At 36.1% G+C, this 12,709-nt stretch overlaps 1 protein-coding gene across 1 annotated transcript in view; it reads left to right on the top strand.

The window, feature by feature from the left end:
* Positions 1-12,709, top strand: part of mgl (low-density lipoprotein receptor-related protein megalin) — an 890,817-nt gene that overhangs the window by 310,523 nt on the left and 567,585 nt on the right. Inside the window, exon 32 of the mRNA XM_090412774.1 lies at positions 6,547-6,678. Coding sequence (XP_090268900.1) covers positions 6,547-6,678 — 132 coding nt within the window. The remainder of the gene's footprint in view (positions 1-6,546; positions 6,679-12,709) is intronic.

The following is a 12,709-nucleotide window of genomic DNA, read 5'->3' as shown; positions in this document are numbered from 1 at the left end:
ACTAGCAAAGTTCACTTTGTTCCAGGTATTAACAGCTCCTCTCATCAAATCTTGGTCATCAAATATCAGTTAGGGATTCCCTAGTGGGGGTGGCAAGGATTTTGAAAAACTTTAATTTTGCTTCTATATTTGTCCTATAACCAATTTTCAAATTTTTAGCTCACCACTAAGGATATGCTGTCAGCTCTAACTTTACCTGGAGTTTAACCTCTTTTTTTTTTGTGGCTGCTATTTTTTGTAATTTAGGAAAAACAGTCATTCTCTGGTCAGCAGAATTAGTGACTACCACCAAAACTACAGCCTTTATGGTGACTCTCAGAAGCCTAGTCCTTCTAAGCATCTTTCTCAGAAGTGATTTTAAGCATTGTTTCTTCAAGGAACTTAATAGGCATTGTTACACTGCACTAACTTAAATCGGAATGTTTTCTTATCCATGTCAAAAGTTTGCAAGATTCTTATTCCTAAGTGGATGTAATTAATTAATTAATTAATTTTTGTAAGTTTATTAATAATTCTGTTAAGCCTGCTGAATTGTTATTTTTATTTATTTTTGTTTTCTCTAGCATGCAGCACTTGTTCAGGTGAAAAGAATGTTTAATGATCATGTTCTAGACATGTTTAACATGATTATTAAATATTCTTCCTGTTTGAATTAGTTTTCTGTAATGGTTGCAGATGGACTATATGATTCAGTTCTGAAATATGTATAAGGTGATTTTTTTTTTTAAGTATCATAAAATATTTTGTACATACTGCGTTATGTGTGTTTATATATCTAATGAAAAGCAGATGAATTGAATAATAAGTAGTCATTTTAAGGAAAAAATATTACAATGGAAAACTCACATTTGAAGATTTATTTGTGTAAAATGTTCATAGTATGATTCAATGACATCTTTAGTATAAAATTTAAAAATTAAATATGACAAGAAATCTAACAAAATAATCGACAATGCAAATACAATGGTCAGATGGGATAATGCGGAGTAGCAATGCTGTATTTAGTATTATGTGCTAGTGGAAGCTTATGATGCTGGTTTAAGGAAGTTGAAATAGTGCACTTGAGAGACTTGAATACTGGTTTAATAGTTCCAATATTTCCTGTCTGTCCCAGGGACATCATCTGGGATATAATCTGAGAATTGTAATAACATATACAAACAAGAAAAGAAAAAAATAAATAAATGGAAGATTGTAGGCCTAAAGTCCTAAGAGGGGTAGAGGGGTACCCTTGTGGGCGCTGGTAAGTAGCCTTGACTATTGGACAGTAGGTCCAGTGTTTCCCAAATTTTGGGAAGTTTTACGTGACCATATTTATTAAGATTTGATCAGTTTTTTTTTTAATCTATTGCTGATTGCTAAAAATGTTTGCATTTGCTGCAACAAAGAATAGTATTATCCCTTCCCCCTACATATATTGATTGTTAACAAGATGTCTAAAACATGGTCAAATAGACCTGACTGACCATAATTGTGGCAGATATATTTCTTGTATTTATCAAGATCTTCCACAAAATAATGTGAACACCTGTGAAATAGGAGATATGTCTTTATTAATCAGTTTTGAGACCACCACTTGCCTTTGATACAGCTGCCAACCAACTTGGAATAGATTCATACAACTTTTAATAGTCTCCAGTGGAATGTATTACCATTCGTCGGTCAGAATATATGCCAACTGCTTGAGAAATATTGGAGCAGGGAATCTGCTTCTCACTCTGCTTTCCAAAATTGCCCAGAGTAGTTTGATGATATTCAGGAAGAACTTCAACATCTGCCCTGGCCAGGGCTGTTGTTGTTGGAATCATTATTGGAAAACAACATTTGAACCATGTATGGACATTATGATCAACCAGAATGTTCATGTATGTGCTAGCAGTAACTCAACCATTTAGGGTTATGATGGGGCCAGCCAAATATCAAGATATGGTTGCTCAAATCATCACAGATCCCTCCCTCCTCATGTTTGACAATCGGAAGTTCTGTGCAGACTGGTTTTGTGGAAATAGGATTTTCGAGGTGGATATCGAGTTCAGCTGTCACATTTGCTGCAGTAGTTCTGTGTCATTTGGACCTAATCCTTGTTAGTGTTTGATGGTCCCTGTCATTCAATTTCAATTTTAATGCCACTATTCTTCTTCACTGATTAAGTCTTGCCATGCTTTGTATGCATAGTCATAACCATGGAGACTATTGTTCTTGACACACCAACCAATTGGGCTGTTCTGATTACAGAAGTCTGACAAGTCACCCATTTCACCGACAGCTCAGACTACCACTGCTGAATACAACTTGTAATACACTGGCATACAACTTAGAGAACACAAACAAAGGAAAAAAACAAACGATATTGATATTGTTTATTTTTTATGACCGTGTATCGTATGCTAATGACAACTCCTATAACAATTGTGTTCACATTATTTTGTTCATATATTTGTATGTATGTATATATATATGTATACACACACACACACACACACACACACACACACACACACACACACACACACACACACACACACACACACACACACACACACACACACACACACAGCAATCCCTCGATTAGTGTGCCTGATGCGTTCTTTAAAACAGGCGCATTAATCGAAAACTCACTAATCGAATATAATAACCTATGGGAAAATGTATAATTCATTCCTCGGATTTCTTTTATGACCCTTAATTTTTTTTATAAAACAATTAAGGTATGTCTCAGGGCCTAGTTAAAGGAAAACCATGAAGCTGAAAGACAGTAAAACATATTCAGAATGTAAATTTTATTATTCTACTTCTTAATAAAGAATTCAGCTAACGTAGTTTGGCAGGCATTTTGTTTCTTTTTTTCATACAACCGACGGTATGGCCTTATTGCCGCTTCATCTCTTCTGCAAATTTTACTCCTTCTCTCTTCATCAGGGTCGGCCTCTAAGCATTGCTGCTTAAAAACTTCGATTGCACGAAAAATTATTTCAAATTGTTTCTGTGACTTCTCTTTTGGCTGACTATCAGTGGTTAAATTTTCTTCATATTATTCGGGATCTTCCCACTGTGCATCTAAATTTAGCAGGTCAGAATCGCTCAATTCTTCAGAATGAGATTTGATTAACTCTTGGATGTTATCATTGAAGGGGAGAAAGAAATGAAGCACGTACAAATTGGTCGCCAACACGCAAAATCACGTGCTTTATAGATAAAATTTCCCCAACTGTTATACAAGCAAAATAGTTACCACTTTTAAAACTACAATGATCATAAAAGAGAAGTTAATTTTCCGAAGTGTAATAATAAACAACTCATCCCAGAAGACAGATTGATTACCCTATTATTGGAATGGATTCTCCTTTTTGATATGTGCAGAAGTGTCGCAGGGTCTCGAATCTGTGGGCATACTATAGTAGAGACGACATAAATTTTGGCGTTAAAAATTTGGAATATAGTGTACATGGAATAGTGTAGTATGCCATTAAAAATAACTTTGTGAAATGTTTTAAATCGGTAACTAAATTATTTCATTCTAGTGAGTGATTTTTTAAAATACACACACGGACAAAGCAATTAGCACACTTGGAAGAAAACATGGTACAGTGGCAAAACTAAGCAAATAGCTAGAGTGCGGGGTGGATCCAAGTTTGGAGCGATTGCACATGCCCACACACCCTGCGGTGGCACTGCAAGCACGAACCGGCAGCCTTATAAAGCTGGCGTGTAGTCGATAGCCGATTAAAGTGAAAAGCACCTGCCAATGCAAGCTAGAGTACAGAGTGACAGTAATGCTGGGTAGATGCCAGAGATGTAGATTTAAGCAACTGATGGATTTTGACAGAGGCATGATCATCGGCCTGAAAACCGGAGGGTGGTTGGCATGCACATGAACTGTTCTGATCATACCGTCCGACAGTGTTGGGAGCTGTGGACACGTTCCGGCACTTCCACACGGCAGAGCGGCACCGGTCAGATCAAGAGGACAAACGCTAGAGAGGATTGACAGATTGTGCGGCAAGCACGGAGGGATCCCACCGTGACCCGGTCGCTATACAGGCAGATGTAGGGGCTCCTGTTTGCCCACGAACCATTTCCTGACACCTCGCAGAAGCGAATCTACGATCCCAGCCCCCCTTATGTGTGCTACCATTAACACCACAACATTGCCGACTCCGTTTGCAGAGGTGCCAGGCGAGAGCAATGTGGAACGGCACAGACTGGCAACATATGGTCTTCAGCGATGAGTGCCACTTCGTCTTGGGGACAGATGATCATCGTGTATGGGTGTGAACCGCTGGTCAAGGACACAATCCCGACCTCGCTATCGAGCACCACACCTCCTGTACAGCAGGCATTATGGTCTGGGGAGCCATAGCCTATGATAGCCAATCACCCCCTCATAGTGGTACATGGTGCATTGACGGGGCAGCGGTATGTGGACTACATCCTATGGCCCCATGTTCTCCCATTCCTGGCCGGTATACCAGGAACGCTATACCAGCAGGATAATGCCCGTCTGCACACGGCTCGGGTTGCCCAGGGCTGCCTATGTCATGTACAGACACTTCCATGGCCTGCCCGCTCCCCGGATTTGTCCCCTGTCGAGCATGTTTGGGAGTGGCTGAAATGGCAGCTGTCACCATGCCTCAATATCCAGGATTTGGAGCACATCGTCCGACACGTGTGGGCCAGTCTGCCGCAGGACAACATCAGGTGTCTGCTCGCCACCATGCCGGACCGTATTGCAGCATGTAATGCCGCACGATGCAGTGCAACGCACTATTGATGATGACCGGATTACGTACCACAGATCCCTTTGTAATTGTCCTTCAGCTCTGTTTTTGTCTGCTATCATGTGCATCACTCACTTGTATCATTACACCAATAAAATTTCGGTTGAATCCTATGCTTCCTTCTTGGTGCGCTAATTTCTCTGTCCGTCTGTGTAGTTAGCCATAAAAATGTATAGATAGAAAATTTTTAAAATCTGTAACATTTATTTTTAAGATGTATATAGGTGCACTAATCGAATTTTAGAGGCGCACTAATCGAAAATGCACTAATTGGGGGGGGGGAGCACTAATCGAGGGATTGCTGTACATATATTAGCATCACAAGGATTTTAAAGCAGTGGGTTCTGTGCTACTCTGCTTTATGTTTATGTATAACTGTTATATTTGTGTTGTTTATTCTTCTTCTGTTTACTTGTGCATTGTTTAATTTTTGAATTTTATACTGAAAGTGATATTTGATTTGAGCAGAAATTTTACATAAATAGAACTTCAGATCCATTGTGATAATTTATCTTAATATGTTTACATTTCAGGCACATTTGATAACCTAATGTTTTGCCTCCAGATATATACCACTTCATTTAGAACTCATTGAGTTTGTTTTGATCACTTTCTGTAATATACTTTTAAAATTTGGAAAACAAAAATGGGATGCAGAATTTATGCTTGGGGAGGATATATTGTCGGAGGTGGAGGAAATAAGAGATCTGGGGGTGATAGTAGATAAGGATCTGAAATTTAGGGGATACATAGCCAAAATTGCGAAGACAACACAAAGGCTTCTGGGGAGATTCTTGTTCCATTGTATAAGGCTTTGATGAGGCGACACATGGACTATTGTACCCAGATTTGATCAGCTGGTTTTCAGAAGGATGAAGAGATGTTGGAGAGGGTCCAGAGGCGACTAAGGTAGTTTCTAACCTCTGGAATGTCGAGTATGAGGAAAGATTGAGAAGATGTAATCTTCTCAATCTTTGGTATAAGGAGGGTGTGAGTAGGGGAGTGAGAAGCAGGTTTTTTTTCATCCAGAGTTGTGAATGACTGGAATGCCTTGCCTGACAGTGTGGTGTCTGCAGAGAATTTTGAGTGTTTAAAGCACGGTATGCTGAGCTGTGTGTTTGATAAAAAGACCTCCTAGATGAGTCCTTGACTCCATTTGGTCTTGGATAATAATAATAATAATAATAATAATAATACTGTCTTGTGTAGATAATGTACTGCAGTATGTAATGGTATATTTTCCTGACTTGTTTTCATTTCTTTGGAGGAAAATTGATGATCTGAAACACTCATTAAAGTACCATCTAAAAGGCACTGTTAATTACTATATTTATTTATTCTGTTCCTCTCATCCTTTCACTGGGATAGAAAAATCATTCTCACCACTATATCTATAGATAGTTTTTAACATTTAGTACTAATTTTGGCCTCTTGCTGACTTGAAAATGAATAAGGTTTGATTGATTCCAGTGACTTTTTTGCTGTTTACTGTAAACATTTCACTTAAATGTTTATAGGTTTACCTATAAACAAACAAATGCATTACATAAAAAAATATATAGAATTATGTAGCTGAAGATGATAATTTGTTCTACAGGCATAATTTTATAGGCATCTGTATAATATTATAGAGCACCAATTAAACTTACTTGATTTGTTGCCTTTAACAATGATAAACTGCTTATTTTTACTCTCTTTATTAATTAATATATTTAGCATATTTCAGGCTCAGACTGTCTTCTTTACATTCTTCCTTTCTTTTTATTAGCTAGCAATCCATGTGCCAATGCACCATGTAGCCACTTGTGCCTTCTATCGCCAACTCAGAAACAAGAATACAGTTGCATGTGTCCACCTGGGTTTGGAAAAGACAGATCAGCATCTGGACAATGTGTGCCAGGTAAATTTGTAATATTATTCTTGTAGCATTAATCATTGTAAATTATAACAGTAATTTATATATGTTGATTTATCATGTCTGTTTAATTTCACTTAAATGTTAATATGAATTTTTTTTTGTACTGGTCAGTGACTTGTGAAAATTCTTTGTTCAGTTCTTTCTTTTAAGGTTGCACAGTGGTCAGAATTAATAGAGAAGTTATGGAGATACAATATAGATGTTAGAATAAATAATTACTGTACTTATAATTAAGAAAATAATATTTGACATTTTCACCTCTGTATTGAGGTCATCATCATTTTTGGCAGGCCATAAATTCTGGGAGCACAGGCACTTATTACTTTTTAAATTATTTCCTCTGGACACATGATCACTGATTTGATTAATTCTGTTGTTTTCTTTTTGATGCAGTTTGTAGGATTGTAGTTAACTATTTGGTATATGTTGTGGTCAGATACCAATTGGTTCATTTTCTCCAGGTATGCTGTCTGATCATGGACGACGGTGGCATTGCCTTTATCTGCTTTGGCAATAACGTCTCAGTTATTCCTTAAAAATTTTAGGGCTAATTTTTCTGCTTTGGTTAAGTTTCACCTGAGCTGTTTATTGGAATTTAGGATGTAGGATGTTTGCATTCATATTTTATTGGCTATATTGGAAGGGAAGAATTTTAGACCTCTTTCAATGTGGAAAATGAAATCTAGTTTGTTTGCTGGCCTTGGTGCAATAGCATAGTTCAGGTCTTTTTTCAGAAGTGAGAGTTTTCTTTCATTAAGGTTGTAGCTGAATGTGTTGATAATTTGGCCATGGTCCATTGGAGGTTGGTTGCTCCTAACTTCGCTTGTTAGTGATTGGCTGTTCCTCTGGGCATGGCATCTAGATTGGCTATTGCTTTCTTGTTGTTTTAGTCCTTGAAACTTTGCTATTCGTTTTTCTTTGTTCTTAAATAACACGTGCTTTGCTGAGTCATCTGTGATCCTCTAATTATAAGTAAAGTAAAGTCATAAATACACAAAACAAACACACCACTACAACCGATAGTTGAAGGAATCAACAGTCGACATATTTCTTCCTGATATCACAGCCCTCTTTGTCCACATACTTTGCTCAAAGGTATTTCGTCTGGCAAAATAATTTTTACCTACAAAAAGAAGGTACAGCCATGGGCTCACCACTCCCCCCCCCCCCTAGCTAGCTTTTACATGGAAGACTTCGAGCAGCGAGCTCTAGATTCAGCAAGCCCAAAGTCTGGCTCAGATATGTTGATGGTATTTTCGCCATTTGGCCCCATGGCCACGAAACATTAAATACATTCCTGACCCACCCAAGCAAACATCAGAAACATATCCAATTCACCAATAAGATTGAAAACAATAACTCCCTTCCTTTTCTAGACACACTTGTCACACATCTTCCCTTAGGTTGCCTCTCCTTCACTGTCTACTGCAAACCTACACACACATACATAAAAATTCATACCACCATCCAACAAAAACTAGGAGTCATCAGCATCCTCAAACACAGAGCCCTAACAATTTGCTCCAATGAGCAAGCTCTAAACATGGAAACGAAATTATTAGTCAAGCATTTGCAAAAATGGCTACAATAAATCACAAGATCCTCCACAAAAATACCATTCAAAGCAAAAAAGAGACAAGACTTCCATATACCATACATTAGGAGCATATCAGAAAAAATAGATTGACTACTGCATAAATACAATATTTGACGCAACCTTCAAACCTTCTGCAATTAAGAAATTTACTCAGGTCATCCAAAGATCCTCCTCCATACATTGTCCACCCGGGGGTTTACAAAATTCACTGCACCAGCACCCTGTGGTAAAACACTATGGTAAAACAAGCCTATCAGACATGCACTTCAAACATGTCATAGAATTGACTGGAAAGGCACCAAGTCCTTACAATGCACTAAAACTTGGTTTGAAAGAAATTTCAAAGAAGCCTGTGAAATGCTGAAACATCATCCAGATCTAAACAAGAATGATGGATTAACAATTCCAAGAATTTGGAAGACCCATTTTCAACCCATATAGTATCCACAACCCTAAACAGAAGAAAAACTCTAATATGAAAGGACTTTAGAAATTGTTTAATTTAGTTCCACTATAAAACTTTTTATTTATCATCTGTATATTATTATACTGATATGTATGAAAAGTTTATTTCTTTTGTGAATTAATTTTTAATTTTGTACATACAGCAATAACTCGCATTGTCGGCGTAATCGGTTCCACCGATATCCCGGACTGTTTGAAACCGGACTAATCGAGGAACTAAATACATACAAAAAATGATAATTGGTTCCAAAAAAAATATTCTCCCTGTTTTTCAATAAATAAAACGAGATTAATAAATTCAAATGTCTTTATCAAAAATAACACAGTCCAACACAATTTTTGCTGACTTTTATATGAGACTTGTTTTTTACTAATTTGGGTGCACTGATTTCAAATATCAAACCCATTTTTCTCTATCACGTCAGGTTTTTCTTCTATGGCATTTTCTTTTTGCTAATTTGTAAGTTTTTGATAGTTTTAAGGAGGAAGTACTATTTAGAGGATCAAAAAAATCGATTTTTTAATATTATTTTCTGAAAGTATGTACTTTTAAAAATCTGTTCCTAACTTTTTATCAAGAAATTCAAAAAATTCCCAAAGATATAGCCTGTTATTCAAAGCAGTGCGCAGATCAGAATCGGAGCACTCACTGCTCTCGCTTGTTAGTAAACGAATAATGGGAAGATGCATCTTGACTAATTGCAACATAATTGTTAAGCTCTCTTTTTTATTAAATAAACAAAAATAGCAATCATCTACGTGATTTTTCAGTTCACGCCAAATCATTGGAATGCCAAAAGCTAATTTTTGACGTTTTCCCTTGCTCCACTGTCATAAATGTTCTACACATGACTTACACACTTTATTTGGAGCCCATGACTTGTCCTGATCTGCAATTTTTACGTCAAAGTATGCAAAGTACACTTTCTTAACGAAATCAGTGATATTTGTCCTTTGACTGGGAACAGTAAAGCTGCCACAAATGTAGCAGAAGGAATCTACATTATTGACACAATTTCGAGTAGTAGACATGATGTATTTTCTTCACTGCCGACTAACATGCAATTAACAAGACAAAAAAAAAACAGAGACTTTATTAAAACATTATAAGCGCTCATCATACTTTCACGATCGTTCTTTGTCCGCTATGACGCATATAGCATTCATTTGTTTTAGGCAGTTGTCATCGTCTACTTTTCATCACCTAAATGTATTAGGTAGATTATCGGCCTCTCTCGCATTCAAAGCGCCAGTACGTGCCGTTGCAGGTTCTTACACATTTATTCGTTTACTAACAAGCAAGAGCGGTGAGTGCTCCGATTCTGATCTGCGCACCGCTTTGAATAATAGGCTTTATCTTCGGGAATTTTTCGAATTTCTTGATAAAAAGTTAAGAACAGATTTTTAAAAGTACATACTTTCAGAAAATAATATTAAAAAATTGATTTTTTTGATCCTCTAAATAGTACTGCCTCCTTAAAACTATCAAAAACTTACAAATTAGCAAAAAGAAAATGCCATAGAGGAAAAACCTGACATGATAGATAAAAATGGGTTTGATATTTGAAATCAGCACACCCAAATTAGTAAAAAACAAGTGTCAGATCATAATCAGCTGAAAAAAAATTTTTTTTTGTTGGCCAGTGTAATTAAACAAAAAAAAAACACGTTTTTTGTAATTCATTTTTTATTCTCTAAAAATTGCAATATCGATGTCTGCACATTTTTCTTCTTTGGTTTTTTTCTCTTTATACATTTCTTTGTAGCAACGAATTGCTTTGTTTATTGTTTGGCGAATTGTAAGGCTACATTCAACATTGGGATCAACTTCCATAATATGCTCTGACAAGGTTTCAACCATTCCAATAATTTTTGATAGTTGTTCAGCTGTTAATTCTCGTGCATGCACTTCAACACAGTCGTCGTTGTCTAAGTTGTCCTCCTGCTGTTCATAAGCTTGTTGTTCATCCATGTTAATAAGTATTTCATTATCCAGTTCATTAGTGTTCAATTCAATGCACTGAATTACGTTGACGGAATCTAATCTTTGAAACCAAGTTGCTGTCCAATTTCCACTATGTTATTAGTGACTTCAGCAAAATGAGTTTCAGAACCAATGAAATCATTTGCGCAATACGGTATGATATGTTTCCATACTGCTCTCATATTGCTTGCCGTTAATTCATGCCATGCTTTGCCTATATTTTTGATAACATTTCTGATGTTGTAGCTCTTCTAAAATTCCATTAAAGTAGGCGCATTTTCTCCTGTTGTAGCTTTTATGGTTTGTGAAAAAGTGCGGCACAAATAATAGGCCTTAAATGTTGCAACGACACCGTGATCCATTGGTTGGATCACCGATGTCGTATTTGGTGGAAGAAAAGTTATTTGTACATTTTCATTTAAATCAAAAAGACCAGTCGGATGACCGAGGGCATTATCTAAGATCAATAAAATCTTAAAATCTAATCCTTTTTATTCTGCAATAACGTTCTGTCGTAGGGCAAAAATAGTTGGTGAACCAATCTTCAAATAAAACTCTTGTGATCCATGCTTTCTTATTTGAATGTCACAGCGCTGGGAGATTATTTTTTGATATATTTTTAAGAGTTCTAGGATTTTCTGCACAGTACACAAGCATTGGTTTTAATTTGAAATCCCCTGCTGCATTTCCACTTAATAACAGTGTGAGACAGTCTTTTGAAATTTTATATCCAGGGTATGACTTTTCATTGCTGGCTATAAAAGTGCATGATGGCAACTTTTTCCAGAATAATCCCGTTTCATCAATGCTAAATATTTGGTCATCTTTGTAGCCACCTTTTTGTATGATTTCACTCAATTCCTTCGGATATCTTAAAGCAGCCTCTTTATCTGCACTGGCAGATTCACCAACAATATGAACATTGTGAATACTAGTTCATTGCTTAAAATGAAAAAAAAAACACTCACGACTTGCTGTAAAATTTTTACTAGTTCTCTCACCTTCGTTTTCTATATCATCAATAGTCTTCAAGTCATTGTACAAAATGCATTTGACTAAGCAGAACTCGCTTTTGAGTTAAGTCTTCGATCAATATGGATAATAGCCGCTCCATATTTACCATTTGAGTGCTTCTGGTTTTAGTCACTATTTTTGATAAATAAGAAGCTGTAGCCATACCTTGCAATTTGTATTGATCTTTTTTTTTGATAAGTTTTGAACTGATGACTTATCCATTCCTTTTTCACGGCCTATTTTAGCAAAGGATGCACCTTCTTCATGAAGCTTGATTATATCGAGCTTTTGTTCTAAAGTGAGCCATTTACGTTTCTTGGTGACAGAATCACTTTCACATTTTCTTTTTGCACTCATTATGTAGTTTTTTTAAATGGGATTAAAATTTAATTTTCACAAATTCAACATTAAAGTTCACAGACGTCCACTGCTTACTCATACTATACGTAGCTTACACATTAAGATGTTGAACATAATGCTGCGTTTACATTCTCACCGCCAAGTCTAGGTACATACATATACAATGGGGAACCCCCGAAAAAATTGAAATATTGTATCGCTTTTTTTTTAAACCGCATAAAAATAAACCCCACAAAAAGAGACTTGACTGTATAAAGAGAAAAAAACCGAACATTTATCTATTAAAAAAATAATTTTGTGTACTAATTTTTTATGATTTTAAACTGGACTACAGTGAATCCAGACTGATCGAAGCCGGACTATGCTAGGTATTGCTGTATTTTATTTAGTGATATTTTTATTTTATTTTTATTTATTTATTTTTTTATTTTTTCACCAGTGGTCAGGCTAGGATAAATGATTAATAAAGCATTTAGATTAATCTTACTTTTGTGTAGTGTCATGTATCTTGTGTCCTCTACATATTCAATGTCAAATATTATTTTCTTAATTTTAAGTAATTATTCTAAAGTATGTGTATTGTCTCTCCATAA

The sequence above is a fragment of the Typopeltis vanoorti genome, chromosome 23 (assembly GCF_054136105.1).
Source record: "Typopeltis vanoorti isolate ZY-2024b chromosome 23, IOZ_Tvanoo_1.0, whole genome shotgun sequence".
NCBI lineage: Eukaryota > Metazoa > Arthropoda > Arachnida > Uropygi > Thelyphonidae > Typopeltis > Typopeltis vanoorti.
Note: the sequence above shows the minus strand (reverse complement) of the source record. Positions and strands in the feature narration are given on the sequence as shown.